This window comes from Hypanus sabinus, unplaced genomic scaffold (assembly GCF_030144855.1).
Source record: "Hypanus sabinus isolate sHypSab1 unplaced genomic scaffold, sHypSab1.hap1 scaffold_410, whole genome shotgun sequence".
NCBI lineage: Eukaryota > Metazoa > Chordata > Chondrichthyes > Myliobatiformes > Dasyatidae > Hypanus > Hypanus sabinus.
The window spans coordinates 256388-283185 of NW_026781291.1; the positions used below are offsets into that span (position 1 = coordinate 256388).

The 26798-nt window shown below is 43.7% G+C and overlaps 1 protein-coding gene across 3 annotated transcripts in view; it reads left to right on the forward strand.

The window, feature by feature from the left end:
• The window catches only part of ccdc50a (coiled-coil domain containing 50a), a 144941-nt gene that overhangs the window by 68591 nt on the left and 49552 nt on the right, over window positions 1–26798 (forward strand). For 2 of the 3 annotated variants that reach the window (XM_059961192.1, XM_059961193.1), the window contains exons 4-6: window positions 2468–2558; window positions 6084–6183; window positions 9303–9866. In XM_059961192.1, the coding sequence (XP_059817175.1) occupies window positions 2468–2558; window positions 6084–6183; window positions 9303–9866 (755 nt within the window). The remainder of the gene's footprint in view (window positions 1–2467; window positions 2559–6083; window positions 6184–9302; window positions 9867–26798) is intronic. The other variant, XM_059961195.1, reaches the window with a different exon arrangement.

A 26798-nucleotide genomic window follows, 5' to 3' on the forward strand; every position in this document is an offset into this window, starting at 1 on the left:
GAAAAAGGCACAACAGTGCCTCTTTCACCTGAGGAAGTTTGGTATGGGCGCCCAAAACCTAAGATCTTTCTACAGGGACACAACTAAGAGCATTCTGACTGGCTGCATCACTGCCTGGAATGGGAGTTGTACCTCCCTTAATCGCAGGATTCTTCAGAGAGTGGTGCGGACAGCCCAGCGCATGTGAACTTCCCATGATTCAGGACATTTACAGAGACAGGTGTGTAAAAAGGGCCCAAGGGATCATTGGGGACCCGAGTCACCCCAACCACAAACTGTTGCAGCTGCTACCATCCGGGAAACGGTATCACAGCATAAAAGCCAGGACCAACAGTCTCCAGGACAGCTTCTTCCACCAGGCCATCAGACTAATTAACTCATGCTGATTTATAAATTATATAAATTTATTATTATAAATTACTATATTATATTATTACTTTATTATTATAAAGTTATTATAAATTACTAGGATTACACATTGCACATTTAAACATGGATGTAATGTAAAGATTGAAGTTATGTGAAGGATGTAAGAAATAAAGTCAATTCAATTAAATTCTTCTGACTACACAATGTCCATATCCTTCCACTTTCCTTATACTCATGGGCTTATCTAAATGTCTCTTCAAAGTCCCTAGTGTCTCTGCTCTACCTCCACCCAGTCATTGCATTCCAGGCACCCACCCCTCTCTGTATTTAAAAAAAACTTGCCCCTCTCATCTGCTTTGAAATTACCTCCCGTCTCATCTTAAAGGCATGCCCTCTGGTATTGGACATTTCAAATGTGGGGAAAAGGGAAAAAGATACTAACTGTCTACTCTGTCTATGCCTCTCAGAATCTTATAAACCTCTATCAGATCTTCCCTCAGCCTCTGGCATTCCAGAAAGAAAAAACAACCAAAGATTGTCCAGCCTTTTGTTATAGGTTTGACCTGTATTCAGTGGAGCTCAGAAGAATGTGAGGCAATATTATTGAAATATTTAAAATTCTACGGTTGTTTATTGCTGGGAGGAAAGCATGGTCTCAGAAGGTGCATCTATTTCAGACTGGGTTAGGAAGAATTTCTTCTCACAAGTGTTCTGAGTTTTTGGAATTACTTGCTCCAGAAAGCTGTGAAGGCTAAATCCTTGTCCATATTCCTCCTCATCTGGGAAGTGCCTCCTTGTTTCATCTATCGGGCAGTACCTAAAGGAGCCTTAAGAGCCACACTCAACAGCTTACTCTCCACCATCACGTTTCTAAACGCTACCTTGTATTCCTTTTATGCACAACTAATTTGTTGTAATTTATAGTAATTTTACATTTTTGCACTATACTGCTGCTGCAAAACAACAAATTTTATGACATACACACAGTGACCACTTTATTAGGTACACCTGCTCATCGCATGGAAACAACTCAATGCATAAAAACATCCAGCCATGGTCAAGAGATTCACATGTTCAGACCAAATGTCAGAATGTTGAAGAAATGTGATCCAGGTGACTTTGACAGTGTTGGTGCCAGACAGGGTGGTTTGAGTATCTCTGAAAGTGCTGATCTCCTGGGATTTTCACACATCATAGACTCTAGAGTTTACAGAGAATGGTGCAAAAACAACACAAAAAAACCCAGTGAGGGGCAGTTCTGAGAGCTCTGAGGAGAATGGCCAGGCTGGTTCAAAGTCAACATAACTTAAAATAATCACGCGTTACAATAGTGGTGTGCAGAAAAGCTTTTCTAAATGCACAACATCTCAAATCTTGAAGTGGATGGGCTACAACAGCCAAAGACCACGTCGGGTTCCAATGCTGTAGCTAATTAAGTAATTATGTGTAAGTCAGTGATAATTAATCACATTTTGAGCTGAGATAGAGCATTAATCAGTACAAGAGTTGATGCGGGAAAGTGGATGAGGAAATTGATCACTGGAAACCATAATCTTACTGAAAGGTCTTACCCTACTATTTCTTATGACACTGAGCATTAAACAGTGTTTCAGCCACCTTGGTATATTTTGCTTAATTTTTTTGACCTTGCTTCAATGGTTTCATTTGGGGAAAATTCACCTTTAAATGCCAGCATGCTCTTCAAAGAGTTAATTTGGCTGGTGTTCTGGTTTGCAAAGCTCTGTTTCTGATGGCATTTCTGCAGGCATGTCACCTTATTGCATGGATTGAAGATTGGCTGACTGGCAGAGAGAATAAAGGATTGCTCTTCTGCTTGGCTGCTAGTGACCAGTGGTGTTCCACTAGTATTGGGACCAGAGTCCACTAGTCTAGGACCAGAGGACACAGATAGAGTGGATGTGGTGAGGATGTTTCCTATAGTGGGTGAGTCTCGAACCAGAGGGCAGTCTTAGAACTGAGGGACATACATTTAGGACAGAGGTGAAGAGGAATTTTTTTAGCCTATGTTCTATGGTCTTCTGGTCTTATTATCATTAGCTGAGTCTGTCTTGATTTCTGTTGTCTGATTATGTTGTAGAGAGATCCACGACAACCATATGGCTCAGGTGATTCGGGATGAGCTGGCCCTGGAGAATGAGAAAAGACGACGTCAAGAGGAGAAGGACGAGGTACAATTCTATCAAATGGCAGCCATTTTGCTGGGCAGGCCCTTCAGCCCATTATACCTGTGCTGAACACTAACAAATTAAACTAAATCCCTTTTTACTTGTACATAATCCACATCCCTTCATCCCCTGCATATTCACATGGATATCCAACTTCAAAGTAAATTTATTAACGAAGTACGTATATATACACTACCATATACTACCCTGAGATTCATTTTCTTGTAGGCATTCACAGTAAATACAAAGAAAAACAATAGAATCAATGAAAATGCAGACACCAAAGACAGACAAAGACCAATGTGTAAAAGCCAACAAACTGGAAAAACAAAACAAGTGGGAAAAAGTAATAATATTTATAATAAATAAATAAGCAATAAATACGGTATTGAGAACATGAATTTAAAGCCCTTAAGATGAATCCATAGGTTGTGGAATCAGTTCAGTGTTGGGGCGAGTGAAGTTTATTTATATATTTAGAGATTTAGTGCAGAACAGATCCGTCTGACCTTTTGAGCTGCACCATTGGCTACTCACTGATTTAACCCTAGCCTACTCATGGAGCAATTTACAATGATCAATTACCCTGCTTGCCAGTGCATGTTTGCTCTGTGGGTGGAACCTGGACCACATTGAGGTCACACGGGAAGGAACATATAAATTTGGTTACAGAGAATGCCAGTTTTGAACCCCGAACTCTGTAACAGCATCATGCTAACTGCTATGCTATGGTGGCACCCCAGAGTTATCCCCTCTGGTTCAACAGGCTGATGGATGGGGGCGGGGTGGGGTGGCATGTAATAACAGTTCCTGAACCTGGTGGTCTGGGACCTAACGCTCCCGTACCTCCTTCCTGATGGCAGCATCTGCAGCCTGTCAAGTACCTCTGTGTATCAGCTTCCACCTTCTTCCCAACAGCATGTTCTAGGCACTGAGATGGAGAAATCTACAGATGCTGGAAATCAGGCGACAGACAATCCAGGAACTCAGCAGGGCAGGCAGCATCCATGGGAAAGAGGATTGGGAAAAAAAGAAAAGTCAGTAAGAAGGTGGGGGGAGGGGAGGAAGAAGTACATGGGGGTAGGTGATAGCTGAAACTGGGCGAGGGGGAAGGTCTGAAGTAAGGAGCTGGGAAGTTGATTGGTGAAAGAGCTAAAAGGCTAGAGAAGAGGGAATCTGACCAGAGAGGATAGAAGATCATGGAAGAAAGGGAAGGAGGAGGAGAAGGAGATAAGGTGAGAGAGGGAAATGGCAATAGTGAAGGTTGGGAAGTTGGAGAAATGGATGTTCATGCCATCAGGTTGGAGGCTACCCAGATGGAAAATAAGGTGGTGTTCCTCCAACCTGAGGGTGGCCTCATCGTGGCAGTAGAGGAGGCCCTGGACTGACATATCGGAATGGGAATGGAAATAGAAATGAAATTGGTGACCACTGGGAGATCCGGCTTTTCCTGGCGTGCCAAAGCAGTCTCCCAATCTACGTAGGGTCTCACTGGTATACAGGAGGCCACACAGGAGCACTGGATACAATAGATGATCCCAACAGACTCACAGGTGAAGTGTTTAAAGACATAGGGAGGAGGTGTAGGGGCAGGTGTAGCACTTGTTCTGCTAGCAAGGGTAAGTGCCAGGAGGGAGATCAGTGAGGAGGGACGAATGGACAAGGGAGTCACATAGGGAGCAATGCCTGCAGAAAGCAGAAAATGAAGGGGAAGGAAAGATGTGCTTGGTGGTGGGATCCCATTGGAGGTGGCAGAAGTATAACCATATAACCATATAACAATCACAGCATGGAAACAGGCCATCTCGGCCCTCCTAGTCCATGCTGAACTCTTAATCTCACCTAGTCCCACCTACCCGCACTCAGCCCATAACCCTCCATTCCTTTCCTGTCCATATACCTATCCAATTTTACCTTAAATGACACAACTGAACTGGCCTCTACTACTTCTACAGGAAGCTCATTCCACACAGCTATCACTCTCTGAGTAAAGAAATACCCCCTCGTGTTTCCCTTAAACTTCTGCCCCCTAACTCTCAAATCATGACCTCTCGTTTGAATCTCTCCCACTCTCAATGGAAACAGCCTATTCACGTCAACTCTATCTATCCCTCTCAAAATTTTAAATACCTCGATCAAATCCCCCCTCAACCTTCTATGCTCCAATGAATAGAGACCTAACTTGTTCAACCTTTCTCTGTAACTTAAGTGCTGAAACCCAGGTAACATCCTAATTTCAGAGAATTATGTGCTGGATGCAGAGGCTGGGGTGGTAGGTGAAGACACAAGGAACCCCATGGGTGAGAGCAGGCATGTGCAAAATGGAAGAGATTCGGGCAAGGGCAGCATTGATGGTGGACAAAGGAAAGTTTAAGACATAGCATAAGACATAGTAGCATAATTTAGTCCATTCAGCCCCTTTAAGCCTGCTCCACCATTCCATCATGGCTGATTTATTATCCCTCTCAACACCATCTCTTGCCTTCCCCCTTAAACCTGGATACCCTGACTAATCAAGAACCTATAAATCTCCGCTTTAAATGTATGTAATGGCTTGGCCTCCACTGCTGCCTGTGGCAAAGAATTCCACAAATTCACCACACTCTAGCTAAAGTAATTACTCCTCATCCCTGTTCTAAATGGACGTCCCTCTACCCAGAGGTCATTCCCTCTGGTCTTAGACTCTTCCACCATTGGAAGCATCAGCTTTTCACAACTTCTGTTTTGCCTCACTCCAGAAGGACAGCCTTCCTGGCTCTCAGAGTTTGGAGTGGAAAATATTCCATCAGCTTCTGTTGGGCCTTGTAGATGGTGGACAAACGTGGGAGGGGATGTAGGAGGGAGGTGATTTAGTTGCTGCAAGATTTGCAGCTTCTGACTTGCTTTTGTAGCCACATCGTGTATGTGACAACTCCATTTCAGTGTCTGGTCAGTGGTAACCCCTGGGATTGATGGTGGGATTCACTGATGGTAATATGATTGAATGTAAGGGGGTGGGAGCTGAATTACCTCTTGGATATTGTCATTGGTTGGAATTTGCACTGTGTGAATCATACTACCAGCTTCAGCATGGACACTGTAGAGGTTCTGTCTCTATTTGGATGTGGGCTGTTTCGTTATTTGAGGGGTCGTGAATGCTGCTGAATATTGTGCCATCATCAGCAAAAAACTGCACTTTTGAACTTGCATTTGAGTCAGATTCAGAATGCCAATCAGGTTTAATATCAGTGGCAATAACTTTACTTCTCTGACCCCAATCGACTCAATTTCACTATAGATGTTCGATCCCTATACACCTCCATTCTCCATCAGGAGGGCCTAAAAGCTCTCCACTTCATTCTGGATAACAGACCCAACTGGTTCCCCTCCACACACACACACACACAAGAGAAAATCTGCAGAAGCTGGAAATCCAAGCAACACACACAATGTGCTGATCCAACAATACCTTCAAGGTGGGGATTGAAGATACAGATGTTTTTTTGTTTTGTTAAAGTTTCACACGCGTTTCTAATACACTTCATTCAGGCCATTGCTCGTAAACTCCAGAAGGAGGAGGAGAAGCTGCGACGGAAGCACCAGGTGATAGACCGTGAACCATTAGATGCCATCTTTGATGAAAATGGAGGTAATGCTTCAAGCATGTTCTGGTGACTTGATTAAAACTGATTGGGTGTTGCTATGCCTGGTAAATAGGTGCCATGAATCGAGCTAATTCTGCCAATGGGACACAGTCAACCTGCTGAGTCGAGGCTACCCAAAGATTCAGCTTTGAAATTAACTACAAAAATAAGATTTTTAATCTTTGAGACAGATAATTAGAAATGCCCATTTCAAAACCTTTTAACAAGGGAGGAAAAATATCAGTTTGGAATCAGAATCAAGTTTAATATCACTGGCATATGGCGTGAAATTTGTTGTTTTGCAGTAACGGTGCATTGCAATATATAATTAAAATGATAAATTACTATAAGAAATATATACATTTAAAAAATGAAATTAAGTAATGCAAAAGAGAGCAAAAAAGAGAAGAAAAATAGTGAGATCATGTTAATGGGTTCATTGTACATTCAGGAATCTGATGGCTGAGAAGAAAGTGTTTCTGAAATGTTGACTGCGTGTCTTAAGGCTTCTGTACCTCCTTCTTGGTGGTATCAATGAGAAGAGGGCATGTCTTGGGTGATTGGGGTCCTCACTGATTGATGCCACCTTTTTGAGGCATCACCTTTTGAAGATGTCCTCAATGCTGGGGAGGCTCGTGCCCATGACAGAGCTGGCTGAGTTTGCGTCTCTCTGCGGCTTTTTCTGATCCTGTGCAGTGGCCCCTCCATACCAAACGGCGATGCTACCAGTTCGAAGGCTGTCCTGCGATGGTGTATTGATCCTTGAAGCATTGTGGGACCTAGCAGTTGTTGAGCTTGTTTCATGAGGTGGTGTCTGGTGAATGGAAGGTGTGGAGGGCCCTCTGTGCTGACATTCTTGATCAGGGTTGGTGTTGTGATAAGTGCCTGGTGGTGGGTTTCTGCTGGCAGTTGTCAAATGGTCGCAAAGTGAAGAAAACTGGCTGCTCATGCTGATTATTAACTGCATGCTGAATTCGTTTAGAAGATGATGATGATTTTAAGCAATGGAATTCTTCTGCACACTCTGTCAAGCTCGCCAGCCTCAGAACATAAGCAGTACAGCTCAGCAACAGGCCCTTCGGCCCACCAAATTAGTAATCAAACTGCTAACTAAACTAATCCCTTCTGTCTACACAATCACTATATCCATCCATTTTCATCACATTCATTTGCCTATCTAAATGTCTCTTAAAAGTCTCTAATGTATCTGCTCTTTCCACCACTCCAGGCTGCACGTTCCAGGCACCAGCCAGTCTCTTTTTTTTACAAGAATTTTTTTAAAAACTTGCCCCTCATATCTCTTTTGAAATTACTCCCCTCACTTTAAATGCACACTGTCTGCTGTTAGATGTTTCAACCCTGAGAAAAAGATACTCTCTGTCCACTCTATCTATGCCTCTCATAATCTTATAAACCTCCATCAGATCTCTCCTCAGCCTCCACTGTTCCAGACAAAAGAACACGTTTGTCCGATCTCTTGTCATAGCACATGCCCTCCAATACAGTCAGGATCCTGTTAAACCTCTTTTGCACCCTCTCCAAAGCCTTGACATCCTTCCAATCATAGGGCAACCAGAACTGTATGCAATACTCTAGATGCGGCCTAACTACAGTTTATAAAACTGCAACATAATTTCCTGAATTTTGAATTTATATGACGTGACTAATAAAGGCAAGCATGCATATCCCTTCTTAACCACCCTATCAATCTGTGTAGCCACTTTCAGGGATTTATGAACATTGACCCCAAGATCCCTCTGCTCAACACTGTTAAGGATCTTGCCCTTAACAATGTACTGTCTCTTTACATTTGACCTATCAAGGCATAACACTTCACATTTGGCCGGATTAAACTCCGTCAGCCATTTCTCTGCCTATATCTGTAACTGATCTATATCGCCTTGTATTTTTTTTGGCCAGTCTTCTACCCTATCCACAATTCCACCAATCTTCAGAGCATCTACAAGCTTACTAACCCACCCATCTGCATTTTCATCCAGCTCATTTATATACTGTACATCACAAGCAGCAGATCCCTGTGGAACACCACTGATCATGGATCTCTAGCTAGAATAAGTTTCTTCAACCACCTCCTCCTAGTTTCTATTCAAACCAGTTTTGAATCCAGACAGCCAACTCACCATGCACTCCATGTATCTTAATCTTCTGGATGAGCCTCCCATGATGGACTTTGTCAAATTCCTCTCTAAATCTATGTAGATAATATCCACAGCTGTACTTTCATCAGTCAGCTTTGTCACCTTGTCAAAAACCTCAATCAAGTTAGTAAGATATGATTGTCTTAAATATCATATTGTCACCAGTATTGTCATGAACAGAGTTCTCAAGTGTCAGGTAATACTTACAGCTCAATAGCAGTTGGTTGTCAATCATAGGAGTAGGCTGTATATGGAGTCATGAGACACAGAGTGAAAGTAGGCCATTCAGCCTATCTAGTCTCTGCACAGCACTAAAGCATAGTAATAGGCTTTCTGCCCATCTAGTTCATCCATAGTTGATCTTATGCCCAGTCCTTCTATCTGTACTTAGACCATAGACCTCCATACTGCCCCCATCTATGTACCTATCCAAATATAATAGTTAAAAACTAACCTACATCCACCACTTATGCTGGTAGCTCGTTCAACATTCACACCACCCTCTAGGTAAAAAAATTTCTCCCTAAACATTTTTTCCACTTTTTATCCTTAACCCATGGCCTCTAGTTCTAGTTTCACCCAATCTCAGTGGAATTTACCCTATCTATACCCCTCATAATTTTGCATGCTTCTGTCAATTCTCCCCTCATTCTCCTACTCTTCAGGGAATAATGACCTATTCTCCTGACCTATTCAACTTTTCCCAGGTCCTCAAGCCTGCTGATGCGTTTTTGAAGACCGCATCTTTCTGATACTATTCCATCTGTCTCTTCAGTGCTACCAGCTGTGTCTACCAAATTGGACTCTTTCAATGAAGCGTGTTATTTATCTGCATGGCTTTCTCTGATCATTTCCTGAAGATTAATGTTTTTGCATCTTTCATCAATGGTTTGTTGTTGTTGTTTAATTTGGTGTCTAACATTTACTGACCACTTCTCGTGTCCCGTCATCCACATGCATGTCAGACCATAGGAAAACTAGGGTGCACAGACCTGATAGAAAGAGCAAACTTGCCTATGGCTCCCACAGAAACAGAGAGCCAAGGGACTCCCAGAGGAGGGGAGTCCGAGGAGAGTCGTGTTCAAAGGATCCTATGGATGACTGGATTGTTGAGCCACCAAGACGTGGTCGCACTGAGAGGCTCAGCAGTTCTGAGATTGAGTGTGATGACGTCTGTCCAGGCACCAGACGACAGAAGGTTGGGAGCTGCCCTTCTCGGAAGGAGCCACCAATGAGACCTCCTCCACCAGTCACAAGCTCAACCTCCAGCTACCACAGGCAGGGTGCTCGACCCAAGTTTGCCCCTGTGAGGGATGAGTCTCAGGATTCATCGGACCATGGAGTACCATGCAGAGCAAAGCGTGACTGTAGTCCCAAACTGCTTGGGGCGTGTGGCTACAGTCCTGAGGAGCCGAGAGGACGGCGTGGCGAGGACAGAGATGGCGGCAGGAGGAGGAAGGAACGGCGGCACTCAACGCATTCACTGTCTCCTGACCTACAGATGAGTGAAGAGCAATGTCCAGAACAAGGTAGAAACTTCCGCTTCTGTTTATATTGCTATTCAAAGTGTATGCAATTCCCTTTGGTGTTTGCAGCAGGGAAGGTGTGCTTTATGGAAAGTGTACAGTCAACATCTCAGCCCAAAACGTCGACTGTACTTTTTTTTCCCCACAGAATCTGCCTGGCCTGCTGAGTTCCTCCAGCATTTTGTGTGTATTGCTTGGATTTCCAGCATCAGCAGATTTTATGTTGTTTGTGATTGAAGAACTTATCAACCTCCACTTTAAATATACCCAAACACTCTGCCTCCACAATGGTCTGTGAAAGTGAATTCCACAGATTCACTAACCTCTGGCTAAAAAAAATTCCTCCTCATCTCTGTTTGAAATGAACATCCCTCACTTCTGAGGCTGTGCCCTCTGGTCCTGAACTCCCCTAAAGGAAGCATCCTCTCCTCATCCACTAGGACTTCCAATATTCAGTAGGTTTCAATGATATCCCCCGCTCATTCTTCCGAACTCCAGTGAGAACAAGCCCAGAGCCATTAAACACTCCTCATACGTTAGTCACTTCATTCCCAGTAGCATTCTCATACCTCCCCTGGAACTTCTCCAATTCTAGCATATCCTTCAGAGCAAGTCCATTTTATGCCATGGCTCCCTACGTTTAACTGAGTGGTCCATGAACCCCAGGTTGGTAACCCCTGCTTTAGAGTCATAGAATGCTACAGCACAGATACAGGGATTTTGGCCCATCTAGTCTGTGCCTACTGCCATCAACCTGTACCCAGACCGTAGCACTCCATACCCCTCCCATCCATGTACCTAACCAAGCTTATGTGTTGAAATCAATCCTGCATCCACCACTTATGATAGCAGCTTGTTCCACACTCTCACCACCCTCTGAGAGAAGAAGTTCGCCTTAAACATTTCACCCTTAGAACATGACATCCCGTTCTGAAGTCAAGCAACCTTGGTAGAAAAAGCCTGCTTGCATTTACCCTATCTATACTCCTCAATTTTGTATATCTCTAGCAAATCTCCTCTCAATCTTCTATGTTCTAAAGAATACAGTCCTAGCCTATGCAATGTTTCCCTGTAACTCAGGTTCACAAGTCCTGGCACCGTCCTTTTAAATTTTCTCTGTACTCTTTCAATCTTATTCACCACATCTTCTTGTATGTAGGTGATCAAAACTGCACAATACTTAAAACTAGTTTAACCTATATTTTATACAACTTTGATATAACATCCCAAAACCTGTACTCAGTATGAAGGCCAATCTGTCAACACCTTTCTTTATGACCCTATCTACCTGTGATGCCACTTTTAAGGAACTATGGCTCTGTATTCCCAGATCCCTCTGTTTGACTACACTCCTCAGAGCCCTACCACTCAATATGCAGACCTATCATGGTTTGTCCTCCCAAAGTGCAACACCTCATGCTTGTCTGCATTAAATTCCATCTGCCATTTTTCAACCCCTTTCACCATTTGGTCCAGATCCCACTGCAAGCCATGATAGTCTTCCTCACTGTCCATTACATCCCCAGTCTTCGTGTCATCCACAAATTTGCTCTTCCAGTTATCCACATTATAATTTAGATCATTGAAATTGATGACGAACAACAATGGAGCCAGCACTGATCCCTGCGGTACTCCACTAGTCACAGGCCTCCAGTCAGAGAGGCAGCAATCTACAACCACTGTCTGGCTTCTTCCACAAAGCCAATGTCTGATCCAATTTACTACCTCATCCTGAATGCGAAGTGAATGAACGTTCTTAACCAACAATCCATACGGGACCTTGTCAAATGCCTTGCTAAAGTGCATACTGACTTGCCTTTCATCCACTTTCCTGGTAACTTCCTCCAAAAACTCTTAAGATTGGTTGGACACAAATTACTGTGCAAATATATATATATATATAGTGGTACTAGAATGTTTGTGAACCTGATAGAATTTTCTCTATTTCGGCATAAGTATGACCTAAAATGTGATCAGATTTTCATGTGTCCTAAAACTAGATTACGAGAAGCCAATTAAATAAATAACACAAAATAAACTTTTCATTTATTTATTGAGAAAAATGATGCAATATTACATATACTTATTGGAAAAGGGATGTGAACCTTTGCTTTCAGTAAATGTTGTGACCTCTTTATATAGCAGTAACTTAAACCAAATGTTTCTGACAACTGCTGATCAGTTCTGCACATCAGCTTGGAGGAATCTCAGGCCATTCCTCCTTACAAAACTGCTTCAGCTCTGGGATGTTACTGGGCTTCTTTGCCTTAAATACGCCCAATGACCTGGCCTCCACAGCCACTTATGGTAATAATTTCCACAGTTCCACCCTCTGACTACAGAGATTACCCTCTGTCTGCATCTCTCTTAAATGGATGCCCCTCTATCCTGAGGCTGTGTCCTCTTGCCCCCCCCCCCCCCAACTATGGGAAACATTCTTTCCACACCTGCTGTCGAGGTCTTTCAACATTTGTAAGGTTTCAATGAGATACCCTTTCATCCTGTAAGTTCCAGTGAGTACAGATCCAGAGCCATCAAATATTCCTTTTATGATAACCCTTTCATTCCTGGAATCATCCTTGTGAACCTCCTCTGAACCCTCTCCAATACCAGCACATCTTTTCTAAGATGAGGAACCCAAAACTGTTCACAATACTCAAGCTGAGGCCTCATCAATGCCTGATAAAGCCTCAGCATCACATCCCTGCTCTTGTATCCTAGATCTCTTGAAATGAGAGCTAACATTGCATTTGCCTTCCTCCCACCAATTCTGACTGCAAGTTAACCTTTAGAGTGTTCTGCTGGTACAAGGACTACCCTGACATTTTCCTGAAGAATTTGCTGGTACGATTCGGTATTCATAGTTCCATCAATGATAGCACGGTGTCCTAGTCCCGAGGCAAACCATGACACTGACACCGACATGTTTCACAGACCTAACCCTAACCTAACCCTCATCCGGGTCTTATGTTTGGTTTTTGCCAACACTTCTCATTTCAGCCAAAAAGCTCCATTTTGGACTCATCTGTCCACAGAACATTCTTCCAATAGCCTTCTGGCTTATCCACATGGTCTTTAGCAAACTTTAGACAGGCAGCAGTGGTTTTCTTGGAGAGTAGTGGCTTAATGGTAAAACTCTTGGCAGTGTGGAGGATCATAGGGATCTTGAGGTCTGAGTCCTTAGGACACTCAAAGCAGCTGCGCAGGTTGACTCTGTGGTTAAGAAGGCGTACAGTGTATTGGCCTTCATCAATTGTGGAATTGAATTTAGGAGCCGAGAGGTAATGTTGCGGCTATATAGGACCCTGGTCAGACCCCACTTGGAGTACTGTGCTCAGTTCTGGTCGCCTCACTACAGGAAGGATGTGGAAGCCATAGAAAGGATGCAGAGGATATTTACAAGGATATTGCCTGGATTGGGGAGCATGGCTTACGAGAATAGATTGAGTGAACTCGGCCTTTTCTCCTTGGAGGGACGGAGGATGAGAGGTGACCTGATAGAGGTGTATAAAATGATGAGAGGCATTGATCCTGTGGATAGTCAGAAGCTTTTTCCCAGGGCTGAAATGGTTGCCACAAGAGGACACAAGTTTAAGGTGCTGGGGAGTAGGTACAGAGGAGATTTCAGGGGTAAGTTTGTTACTCAGGGAATGGTGAATGAGTGGAATGGGCTGCTGGCAACGGTGGTGGAGGCAGATACGATAGGGTATTTTAAGAGGCTTTTAGATAGATATATGGAATTTCGTAAAATAGAACACTATAGGTAAGTCTAGTAATTTCTGAGGTAGGGACATGTTCGGCACGGCTTTGTGGGCTGAAGGGCCTGTATTGTGCTGTAGGTTTTCTATGTTTCTCTTTGCAGTCCTGCCATGCACACCATTGTTCTTCAGTCAACTCATGAACACTGGCATTAGCCAATGCAAGAGAGGCCTTTAGCTCTTTAAATGTTCCCCTGGGGCTCTTTGTGACCTCCTGGAATATTACATACTTTGCTCTTGTAGTGATTTTTAATGATTGACCATTCCTGGAGAGAGTAACAACTGTGTTGAATTTCCTCCGTTTGTACACCATCTGCCTGACTGGATTGGTAGTGTCCAGACTCTTTAGAAATAGTTTTGTATCCTTTTCGACCTTGGTGAGTATCAACAACTTTTTTCCTTGAGGTCCTCAAAAATCTCCTTTGATCAAGAACCTGTGTAGTGAAGATCAGACTTTGACAGGTTTTTTAAAGTAGCGCAGGACCTCCCACACTCACACCTGATCATCATCCCACTGATTGAAACCCCTGACTCTGATTTCCCCTTTAAATGAACTGAATCCTTGAGGTTCACATTCTTTTTCCAACAAATACATGTAATATTGGATCATTTTTCTCAATAAATGAACAAGTAAAATACTTTTTTGTTATTTATTTCATTGAGTTCCCGATCTAGTTTTAGGACTTGAGTGGAGATCTGATCAAATTTTAGATCATATTTATGCATAAATAGAGAAAATTCTAAAGAGTTCACAAACTTTCTAGCACGACTGTACATATTTGTCAGGTTGTGTTTTTACAAATATTCTACATGTGAGGACTTGGCCTCTGAGCTGCAGTATCGGTTAACAGGTGCCAGGGCGGGAGTTGGGGCTGGTTGAGAGATGATCTTGGTGGGCTGGGAGTTCTAGTCTATATGCTGTGTCGTATTTTTACTCATTCTATATGTGCTTGTATGTGTGAGGACTGGGCATTAAAACTGTGATGTCAGAGCGGGTCATCAGATGATATTGGGCTGGGGTGTCTGGATTATATACATGCATATTCTGCATCGTTGTATTTTATTGATATTCCATATGGGTTTGTTGACTTTGTACGAGGATTGGGCATCAAGCCACAGTGTGTTCTTGTGTGCGACTGTTTTAGCACCTTGACTCCGCTGACTCGTCTTGGTTGTTTCCATGTTTGGTTAAATGACAATTAAAACAATTAAACTTGAATTGAAATACATGTTGACTGTTCCTGATCAGTCAGCGGGTGGGGGGGTGGGGGAGGAGTTTGTGTGTATATAAGCATTAGCTATCCTCCAATCCTCAACGAGCTCTTCACCTGTGGCCAATGATGTTTTAAAAGATGGATAAGCTCAGGGCATGGATGAACACCTGCAGTTATGATGTTATAGCCATTAGTGAGACTTGGTTGCAGGAGGGGCAGGACTGGCAGCTCAATTTTCCGTTGTTTGAGATGTGACAGGGAGGGGGAATTAAAGGAGGAGGGGAGCTGTTACTCATCAGGGAAGATCATGACAGTGCTGACCGACTGAAGAGCTCGACCAGTGAGCCGTTATGGATGGAACTGAGACATAAGAAAGATATGGCCGCGTTAAAGGGACTATATTACAGACCACCCAACTGTCCTAGGGATTCAGAGGAACAAATTTGTAAGAGATCACAGACAATTGCAAGGAACTAAAGGATGTTATAGTAGGTGATTTTAACAGTATCCAACAGTATTTAACAGTATTATAGTGGTGTGCCGCAGGGATCGCTGTTGGGTCCTTTCTTGTTTCTTGTTTCTCATCTGTATCAATGATCTGGAGGCTAATGTGGTTAACTGGATCAGCAAATTTGTGGATCACACCAAGATTGTGGGTGTAGTGGACAGTGAGGAAGGCTATCATGGCTTGAAGAGGGATCTGTATCAGCTGGAAAAATGGGCTGAAAATGGCACTTCAGTCGAAACCAACCAGGGTAGGTCTTAAACAGTGAACAGTAGGAGTGTGGTAGAACAAGGATCAGGGAATATAATTCATAATTCCTTGAAACTGGCGTCACAAGTAGATAGGGTCTAAAGAAAGCTTTTGGCACATTGGCCTTCATAAATCAATATATTGCATCCAGGAGATGGGATGTTATGTTGAAGTTGTATAGGACATTGGTGAGGCCTAATTTGGAGTGTTCGCAGTTTTGGTCACCTACCTACATGAAAGACGTAAACAAGATTGAAAGAGTACAGAGAAAATTTACAAGGTTTGCTGGGTCTAGAGGACCTAAGTTATATGGAAAGATAGAACAGGTTAGGACTGTATTCTTTAAAATGTAGAAGATTGAGGTATACAAAATTATGAGGGGTATAGGTAAGGTAAATGCAAGCCGGCTTTTTCCACTGTGGTTGGGTGGGACTACAATCAGAGGTCATAGGTTAAGGGTGAACGAGGAACATGAGGGGAAACTTCTCCACTCAGAAGGACGTGAAAATATGGAATGAGTTGCCAGCACAAGTGGTGCATGCGAGTTTGATGTCAATGTTTAAGAGAAATTTGGAAAGGTAAATAGATAGTAGAGATATGGTGGGCTATGGTCCTGGTGCAGGTAGATGGGAGTCGGCTGTGTTATGAATGTACCACAGCTCTGAGGGGCCAAAGGGTGCAGGGTAGCCCCCTCCTTTGTGAGAATCGCAAGATCACTATTGAGTCCGTTCAGGAGACCCAGGAAATGAGAGAAAGACATGCAGTATTCACAAAGATTGGAATGTGACCTGGCCTCTGAGAAGGCGGACCCATTGATACCAGCTATTGTCTCTTGGAGATGGACTTGTGTATTGCATCCTGTACGATGCATCGAAGCCCCAGGCAATGAACCGAGGGGGAGGTTGGTGGAGAGATTGCATCATCTCAACCTGATTGACATTTGAGACCCTGTGAGTCAGGATAAAAGAGGGTCTGTGGGAACAGCCCCTCAGACGCACCAAAAGAAACGCTAGCGATCCCGTAATAGCGGAAGCCGGTGGGGAGGCCACGTGCGTTCGGTTCCATTTGCCCCGGAACCGGTGTCCTTTACCATGGAAGAACGGCTTTTAGCTAACAACAGGGAAACCAACTCCCAACGACTCTCGAAGGATTGACATCGTAAAAGGACTGGGGCAAGTTTTAACCCGTCTTTCTCTCAAACCAAAACGCTGCAGCTTGAATGAACTAACAGTGACTTTGATATTTCCATCGGACAATACATTATCCCCTAGACAATGATAGAGCTATTTCTTATTGATTATTATTATACCCGCGCTTTTAGATTTAGTATTGACGACGTATATTATCTGTATGTTTGCACTGATATTATTTTGTGTATTTTTATCAATATATACTGTTAAAATAGTACCATCAGACTTCAACGGACCTCTCTATCTTTGCTGGTAAGTGACCCAGTTACGGGGTACATAACAGCTGTTTAAATGTCTTTTGCACAGACTAGATGGGCCGAAGGGCCAGTTCTATGCTGTACTGCTCTATGGCTCTATAACTCTAAATATCTTGGCTAGAGCCCCTGCATTTTCTGCACCAGCCTCCCATGGAATCCAAGGACACACCTTGTCGGGCACTGGGGGATTTATCCACCCTAATTTACCTCAAGACAGCAAGCACCTCCTCCTCTGTAATCTTTGTAGAGTCCATGACCTCACCTATACTTTGCCTCACTTCTCTAAACTCTTCATTTAGCCCTCCTGATTTAATTCTGAAGTATTCTCTTGCATTTCGAGTACCTCCTTTGTTCTGGCCTGCCTGTACCTGCTATGCACCACCTTTTTCCAAACCAGCCAGGTCCTCAGCATCTCTCAAAAATCAATCGTCCTGAAACCTGTTATCCTTGCCTTTTTAATATGAGAGGAATGCACAAAATCTGTCCTCTCAACATTTCATCTTTGGAGTCCTCCCATTTAAGTGTGCCAGAAAACAACAGGCTGGTGGGGTTGTAGGTGAGGACAAGAGGAATTCTCTCCCTGTGGGAGCATAGGGTAAGAGCAGACGTGTGAAATGGAAGAGATGTGGTTAAGGGCAGCGTTGATGGTGGAGGAAGGGAAATCAAATTTTCTCTTGTTTATATATAAGACATTTGGGATGAATTGGTAAGAGCAAATTTAAAAAGGCAGTGCAGCGGCTGTCATCTGAGTGGATATAGTCAGAGTGGTGATCTTGAGGCTTTAGCTCTTCGAAGCTTCAACAAAGAGAGGCTTCGCTCGGAAAAAGCAATGGAAAGAGAAGCTCAAGTTTTATTTTACCTTCTCTATATCTGCTCAGCTAGGTAGAGAAGATAGAGTGGATAGTGAATGCCTCTCTTGCGGGATGTGGGAAGGCAGAAAGACCTCCAGTATCCCTGACCAGTACAATTGCGAGAAGTGCATCCAGCTGCAGCTTCTAACACACTGTGTTAAAGAGTTGGGGCTGGAAGTGGATGAACTCCGGATCATTCGGGAGGCTGAAGGGATGACAGGACGTATAGAAGGATAGTTACAGCCAAGGCATAGGGTACAGGAAACTGTGTGACAAGAAGGTGAAAGGGGTTAAGGATCCAGTGCAGAGACCCCTGAACAACAACTATATCACTTTGGATACTGTCAGGAATAACCTTAACAGATGAAAGTCATAGTGGTCATGTCCTTCTGTGACTCAGACTAGAAAGGGGAAGAAGAGGCATGCTGTGGTGGTAGGGGATTTGTTAGGGGAACAGACAGGAGGTTCTGTGGGCGAGATGGTATGTTGCCTCCCCCAGGTGCCAGGGTCTGGGATATCTCACATCAAGTCCTCAGCATTCTTAAGTGGTAGTGTGACCAACCAGAAGTCATTGTCAATCTAAGTACGAGCAACATGGGTAGTGATGAGGTTTTGCAGAGGGATTTGGGGGAATTAAGTGCTAAGTTAAAGGGCAGGATCTCCAGGGTTGTGATCTCAGGATTGCTACCCATGCCACTTGTTAGGGTGGCAGGACCTAAGATTTTGCAGTTTAGTACTGTGGCTCAGGGATTGGTGTAGGAGGGAAGGGCCTAAGATTTTTGGATCATTGGACTCTCTTCTAGGGAAAGTGGGATCTGTACAGAAGGGATAGTTTGCATGTGAACTGGAAGGGAACTAATATCCTCGTGGGAAGGCTTGTTAATGCTGCATGGTGGGGTTTAAACTAGAGTTACAGAGGGATGGGAACCAGAGTGCCAGAACAGTTAGTGGAGAGGTTGTGGAGGCAGATGTTGGTAAGACCTCAAAGTTAGGAATCAAAAGGTTGAGCATGGTGCGACAAAATCGAGAACGGTGAATACTGAAGGTGTTGTGTCTAAGTGCGTACAGTATACAGAGTAAGGTAAACGAACTTGCAGCACAGTCGCAGATGGGTAGGTTTGTTGTTGTAGGCATCACTGAATCATGGCTGAAAGATTATAGCTGAGAGCTTAATGTCCAAGGATACAGATTGTATCGAAAGGACAGGCAGGAAGGCAGAGGGGTGGTGTTGCTCTGTGGTTAAAAAAATGAAATCAAAGCATTAGGAAGATGTGACATAGGGTTGGACGTTGTTGAATCATTGTGGATAAACTAAGGAACTACAAAGGTAAAAAGAGCCTGATGAGAGTTGCCAAAAGGGAAATGTTACAATTGTCATGAGGGACTTTAGTATGCAAGTAGATTGGGAAAATTGGGTTGGTGCTAGATTACAGGAGGGGGAATTTCTAGAATGCCTAGGAGATGGTTTTTTTAAAGCAACTCATTGTTGAGCCCACTGGAGGATCAGCTATTCTGGATTAAGTGTTGTGCAATGAACCAGAATTGATTAGAGAGCTTACGGTAAAAGGAAACCTTCAGAGGCAAGTAATCATAATATCAAATTCACCGTGATATTTGAGAAGAGGAAACTAAAGTCAGATATATTCACATTACAGTGGAGTAAAGCGAATTACAGAGGCATGAGAGAGAAGTTGATTGGAAAAGAACATTGGAATGAATGACAGCAGAGCAGCAATGGCTAGAATTTCTGAAGCAATTCAGAAGGCACAGGATATATATATCCCAAAGAGACAGAAGTATTCTAAAGGAAAGATGACGCAACCATGGCTAACAAGAGAAGTCAAGAGCCAAAGAGAAGGCATATAATAGAGCAAAGATTAGTGGGAAGCTCTTAAAAACCAACAGAAGGCAACTAGAAAATCATTAAGAAAGTAAAGATGGGTACAGAAGTAAGCTAACCAATTATATTAAAGAGGATACCACAACTTTCTTCAGACACATAGAAGTGTAAAAGAGAGGTGCGAGTGGATGTTGGACCACTGGAAAATTATGCTGGAGAAGTAGTAACACTGAGAAACAAAATAGCAGACAAACTGAATAATATTTTGCATCAGTCCTCACTGTGGAAGACACTAGCAGTATGGTGGAAGTTCCAGGCGTCAGGGGGCATGAAGTGTGTGAAGTTACCATTACTAGAGAGAAGGTTCTTGGGAAACTGAAAGGCCTGAAGGTAGACAAGGCACCTGGACCAGATGGTGTACACCCCAGAGTTCTGAAAGAAGTGGCTGAAGAGATATTGGAGATGTTAATAATGATCTTTCAAGAATCCCTACATTCTGGAATGGTTTCGGAAGATGGGAAAATTGCAAATGTCACTCCACTCTTCAAGAAGGGAGAGAGACAGGAGAAAGGGCACTGTAGGCCAGTTAGCCTGACCTCTGTTTGGGAAGATGTTGGAGCACATTGTTAAGAATATGGTCTCAGGGTACTTGGAGGTGCATAATAAAATAGAGAAATCTTCGAATTCTTTGAAGAAATAACAAGCAGGATAGATGAAAGGGAATTGGTTGATGTTGTGTACTTGGATTTTCAGAAGGCCTTTGACAGGAGGCTACTTAACAAGCTCCGAGCCCATGGCGTTACTGGAAAGATTGTAACATGGGTAAGGCAGTGGCTGATCGGCATGAGGCTACGAGTGGGAATAAAGGAAGCCTTTTGTGGTTGGCTAGAGGTGACAAGTGATGTTCCACAGGGGTCTGTGTTGGGACCGGTTCTCTTTACTGTAAGACACAGGGCCTTATATATTGTGTTATAGGTCACTGATTTGGATGAGGTTATTGATGGCTATGCTGCAAAGTTTGCAAATGATGTGGAGATAGGTGGAGGGGTAGGTAGTTTTGGGGAAGTAGAGAGGCTACAGAATGATTTAGACAGATTAGGATAAAGAAATGGCAGATGCAATACAGTGTGAGGAAGTGAGGTAGAAGAAATAAAAGGGTTGACTGTTTCCTAAATGGAGAGAAAATACATAAAACTGAGGCACAAAGAGACTTGGGAGTCCTTGTACAGGATTCCCTGAAGGTTAATTTGCAGGTTGAGTCTCTGGAAGGCGATTGCAATGTTAATATTCATTACATGAGGACTAGAATATAGAAGCAAGGACATAATGTTGAAATTTTATAAAGTTTCTGGTGAGGTCTCATTTGGAGTATTGTGAGCATGTTTGGGCGCATTATCTTCGAAAGGATGTGCAGAAACTAGAGAGGGTTCAAAGGAGGTTCATGAAAATGATTCCCTCTCCCGTCTTTGGAGAATCCCTCTCCACAAACTCCAGTTAAATCCCTTTCCAAGTGCTGCTCCACTCCCCTTGATGCTACAGGCTTTTAGAACAGAGAGCAGTATTGTTTCATTCAGAAACTCATAGATAAAGTTCAAACTACATACAATCAATCTATGTATATAAGCTATCTTCTGTAATTATATTGTGATTTTATTATTGTGTTTATTATTGTGTTCTTTATCTAATTGTGGGGTTTTTTGGTGCTGCATTGGATCTGGAGTAACAATTATTTTGTTCACCTTTACACTTGTGTATTGGAAATGACAGTAAACGCTCCTAAATCCTGAAATGCACTGGAGTTGTCGTCAGTGCCTGGAGTTTTCTGAAGTTCACTGGAGCCCTCCAGTGGCAGTCTTCTGTTTTACCCCTTCGGATTTGAGCTACGGTTCATGCTCTTAAGCTTTTCATGGTTAAGGTGTCTAGCATCTGAACTGTACCACAATAAAACAGCTTCAACTCAGTGGGTCATACTTGCTTCTGAGACCAAAGTGCATCTCTTGACCCCAGTACAGTACTGAGGATGCTACACACAATGCTGGAGGAACTCAGCAGGTCAGGCAGCATCTGTGTAGAGGAATAAACAGTCGATGAGCTGAGACTCTTTATCAGCACTGGGAAGGAAGGGGAAGAATGCCAGAGTAAGACCATATGACCAAAAGACATAGGAATAGAATTAAGCTATTTGGCCCATCAAGAGTGCTCTGCCATTTAATCATGGCTGATCCTTTTTCACCCTCCTCAGCCCCACTCAGTAGCCTTTTCCTGTAACCTTTGATGCTGTGTCCTATACACCCAAAAACCTGGCCTCCACAGCTGCCTGAGGTGACAACTTCCACAAATTCACCACACTCTGGCTGAAGTAATTTCTGTTTTATTAAACAGCATCTCAGTTTTAACTGGAAGCCCCTCTATCCTGAGGCTGTGCCCTCTTGTCCTAGACCCCCCCCTACTATGAGAAACATCGTTTCCATATCTGTCTAGGCCTTTGAACATCAGATGGGTTTCAATGAGATCACCCCTCATCCTTCTAAATTCTAGCGTATAATAACCCTTTCAACCCTGGAATCATCTTTGTGAACCGCTTCTGAACCATTTCCAATGCCAGCACATCTTTTCTAAGATGAGGAGCCCAAAGTTGTACACAATACTCCAGGTGAGGCCTCACCAGTGCCTTATAAAGCCTCAGCATCACATCCCTGCTCTTGTATCCTAGACCTCTTTGAAATGAATGCGAACATTGCATTTACCTTACTCACCACCAACTCAACCTACAAGTTAATCTTTAGATTACACTGCACAAGGACTCCCAAGTCGCATTACATCTTATTTTTTTAGATTTTCTCCCTGTTGAGAAAATAATCTGCAGATATATTTCTTATACCAAGAGCATGACCATGCATTTTACAATGTTGTATTTCATTTGCCACTTTCTTGTCCATTCTTCTAATCTGTCGAAGTTCTTCTGCAGCCTTCCTGGTTCCTCAACACTACCTGCCCCTCCACCAATCTTTGTATCCTTTGCAAACTTGGCAACAAAACCATCTATTCCATCATCTAAATTATTGATAGACAGCATAAAAAGAAGTGGTCCCAACCCTGACCCCTGCGGAACACTAGCCACTGGCAGCCAACTAGACAAGAATCCTTTTATTTCCATTCGCTGCCTCCTGCCAATCAGCCAATGTTCTAACCATGCCAGTAACTTTCCTGCAATACCAGGGGCTCTTAACTTGGTAAGCAGCCTTGTTAAAGGCCTTCTGAAAGTCCAAATATCCACTGCATCCCCGTTATCTATCCTACTTGTAATCTCCTCAAGAATTCCAACAGTTCACCTGGCAGGATTTTCCCTGAAGGAAACCATGCTGACTTTGCCCTATCTTGTCCTGTGTCACCAAGTACTCCATAACCTCAAACTTGACAATTGACTCCCAACACCTTCCCAACCGAGTTCAGACTAACTGGTCTGTAACTTCCTTTCTACTGTCTTCCGCCTTTCTTAAAGAGTGGAGTGACATTTGCAATTTTCCAGAACTCTGACACCATGCTAGAGTCCAATGATTTTTATAAGATCATTTCCAATGCCTCCACAATCTCTACCACCACCTTTTTCCTCTCTCATACCACTGTAATTTCCTTTACTCCACTGAAATATTGCTACATCAGACTTTACTAGTAGGCTCAACGACAAATTGCTGTAAAATGTCATTTCATAGGCATTCAACAAACTCACTCTCTTGAGATCCATTTCCAACCTGAGTCAACCTGCACAGTGAAATCTCCCATGATTATCATAACATTACCCTTTTGACATGCCTTTTCCATTTCCTGTTGTAATTTATGGTCCAATTCCCAGCTAATGTTGGAGGCCTGTATATAAAACTGCCATCAGGATCCTTTTACCCTTGCAGTTTCTTAACTCATCCCACAAGGATTCAACATCTTCCGATCATATGTCACATCTTTCTCTGATTTATTGCCATTCTTTACCAGGTTAGCCACACCACCCACTCTGCCGACCTTCCTTTTCCTCATACAATTTGTAACCTTGGACATTCAGCTCCCAGCTACAGTCATCCTTTAGCCACAATTCAGTGATGGCCTCAACATCATATCCAACGATCTGTAATACTGCAACAAGATCATCCACCTTATTTCTTATACCCTGTGAAATGAGATCCAACACTTTGAGTACTGTATTTGCTACCCATTTCGATTCTGCACCCCTAATGCACTGATACTTGTACTGCTGGCTGCAATTATGTCCTATTTGACTGCATGCTATCTTTGCTTTTTTATCATTCACCCTATCTGGAGCCCTTTCCCTCCAATTCCCACCTACTGCCAGATTAGTATAAACTCTCCCCAACAGCTCTAGCAAACCTGCCTGCAAGAATATTGGTCCCCCTTGGGTTCAGGTGCAAACCATCACTTTTGAACAGGTCATACCTCGCCCAGAAGAGATCCTAAAGATCCGAGAGCCTGAAGCCCTGCCCCCTGCACCAGCTTCTCAGCCACACCTTAATTTGCCAGATCACCCTGTTCCTACCCTCACTAGTGCATGGCACAGGCAGCAATCCTGAAATTATTACTATTTGTCGGCTACGTGGAACAGTTTATGATCCAAGGATACACTGGTGACCATCCCGCTCTTTTCCTACGCTGCATTGACAACTGCATCGAAGCTTCATCCTGTACCCGTACTGAACTCTTTGACTTCATCCACTTTGCCCCCAACTTCCCTCAAATTTACCAGGTCCATTTCGACACTTCTCTCCCCTTTCTCAATCTCACTGTCTCTGTCTCTGAAGACAGTTTATCTACTGATGCCTATTATAAACTCACCGACTCTCAGACCTGCTTAGACAATACCTCTTCCCACCCTACTTGTAAAAACACTATCCACTTCTCTCACATCCTCTGTCTCCACCGCATCTGCTCTCAGGATGAGGCTTTTCATTCCAGAATGAAGGAGATTACCTCCTTTTCAAAGAAAGGTTCAAACGGTTCAAAGGTCCAATTTAATGCAGAGAAATGTATACAATATACATCCTGAAATGCTTGTTCTTCACAACCGTCCACGAAAACAGAGGAGTGCCCCAAAGAATGAATGACAATTAGAACCCCAAAGTCCCCCCCCAGCTCCCCTCCCTCTCATGTAAGCGATAGCGAGCAACAATCCCCCCTCCCCCCACCAGCAAAGAAAAGCATCGACACCACCACCAAGTGCTCAAGGGTGAGCAAAAGGCACAGACTTGTCATTACCCCAAAGACTTCGCATTTCACCCAGTGTTTGACATAAGGGAGAAGGGAGTGTCTCCGTTTTTCCAGTGAGCAGGGAGACATACCGAACAGCTCACTGGCTTACGATGTTAAAAGTCTATCACGTTGCTTCTTTTGAGCTCTGTCCCCAAAGGTAAGTCTCTGGGCACACAACTGTAGATATTCCAACTCCTCCGATGACACACAGGTCTCGTGCTGTGACACCGACCCTCGATCCACCCATCTCCAGAGCCCCGAGATCCTAGGCTTCCAAATCCGAGCTGGACTCTTAGGCCGAGCCCTTGGCGTGCCGATCAACGGCCGATTGTGAAACCCTGAGATCTGGTCCCACTCCCGCAAAGACCCAAAGTCATTGTATAACTCCAGGTCAGGGTCTTCAAAAGAACACTGAAAGAGTAAACTAAAGATATTAAAGATGAAACTAGAGCTGTTTCTGAAGATGCAAGCAAAGGAGTCACCATTTAGCGCCATCATTACTCTGCTCTGCCTCCAGAAAGAGGGAAGGGGCTTCCCTTCCTCTATAATCAACACTACCCTCAACCACATCTCTTCCATTTCATGCATTTCTGCTCTCACCCCATCCTCCCACCAATTTACCAGGGATAGGGTTCCTCTTGTCCTCACCTACCACCCCACCAGTCTCCACGTCCAGCACATAATTTTCCTAAATTTCAGCCACCTCCAATGGGATCTCACCAACAAGCACATTTTATCCTCTGCCCAACTTTCTGCTTTCCACAGGGATGACTCCCTTGTGTATTTGTCCCTCCCCACTGATTTCCCTCCTGCAAGCAGAACAAGTGCTACACCTGCCCCTACACCTCCTCCCTCACTCCCATTCAGAGCCCTAAACAGTTCTTCCGGGTGAGGCGACACTTCTCGTGAGTCTTTTGGGGTTATATACTATATCTGGTACACCTGGAATGGCCTCCTGTATATCGGTGAGATCTGTTGTAGATTGGGAGACCGGTTTGCCAAGCACCTATGCTCTGTTTGCCTGAAAAGGCGGGATCTCACAGTGGCCACTCATTTTAATTCCTCTTCCTATTCCCATTCCAATATGTCTATCCATGGCCACCACCACTCTCGTGATGAGGCCACACTTAGGTTGGACACCACCTTATATTCAGTTTGGGTAGCCTCCAACCTGATGTGATGGCGGGAATATCGATTTCTCAGACTTCCAGTAATGCCCTCTGCCCCCCCTTCACCATTTGCCATCCCCTTTTCCCTCTCTTATCTTATCCCATTACCCACCCATTGCCTCTCTCTGGTGCTCCTCCCCCCTTTTCTTCCATGGCTTTCTGTCTTGTTTACCAATTTTCTTCCCAGCTCTTTACTTCATCCCTCCCCCTCCCGGTTTCACTTATCACCTTGAGTTTCTGTCCTCTCTTCCCACCTTTTAAATCTACCCCTCAGCTTTTTTTTCTCCAGTCCTGCCAAAGGGTTCCAGCCCAAAATGTTGACTGTTTTCCTAGAAGATGCCTGACCTGCTGAGTTCCTCCAGCATTTTGTGTGTGTTTCTCTAGCTCTCTAAGTTCTCTTTTCAGGATCTATTTGGTTTTCCTTCCTATGTAATTGGTACTAATACGTACCAAGACATCTGGCTGCTCTCCCTCCCTTTCTAAAATGCTGTAGACCTGATCCAAGACGTCCCTGACCCTGCCACCTGGGAGGTAGCATACCATCTGGGTGTGATGTTTACATCCATAGAATCTCCTGTCTGTCCCTCTGACTCTTGAACCCCCTATGATTCCCTCTTTCCCTTCTGTAGCACTGACCTATGCTCAG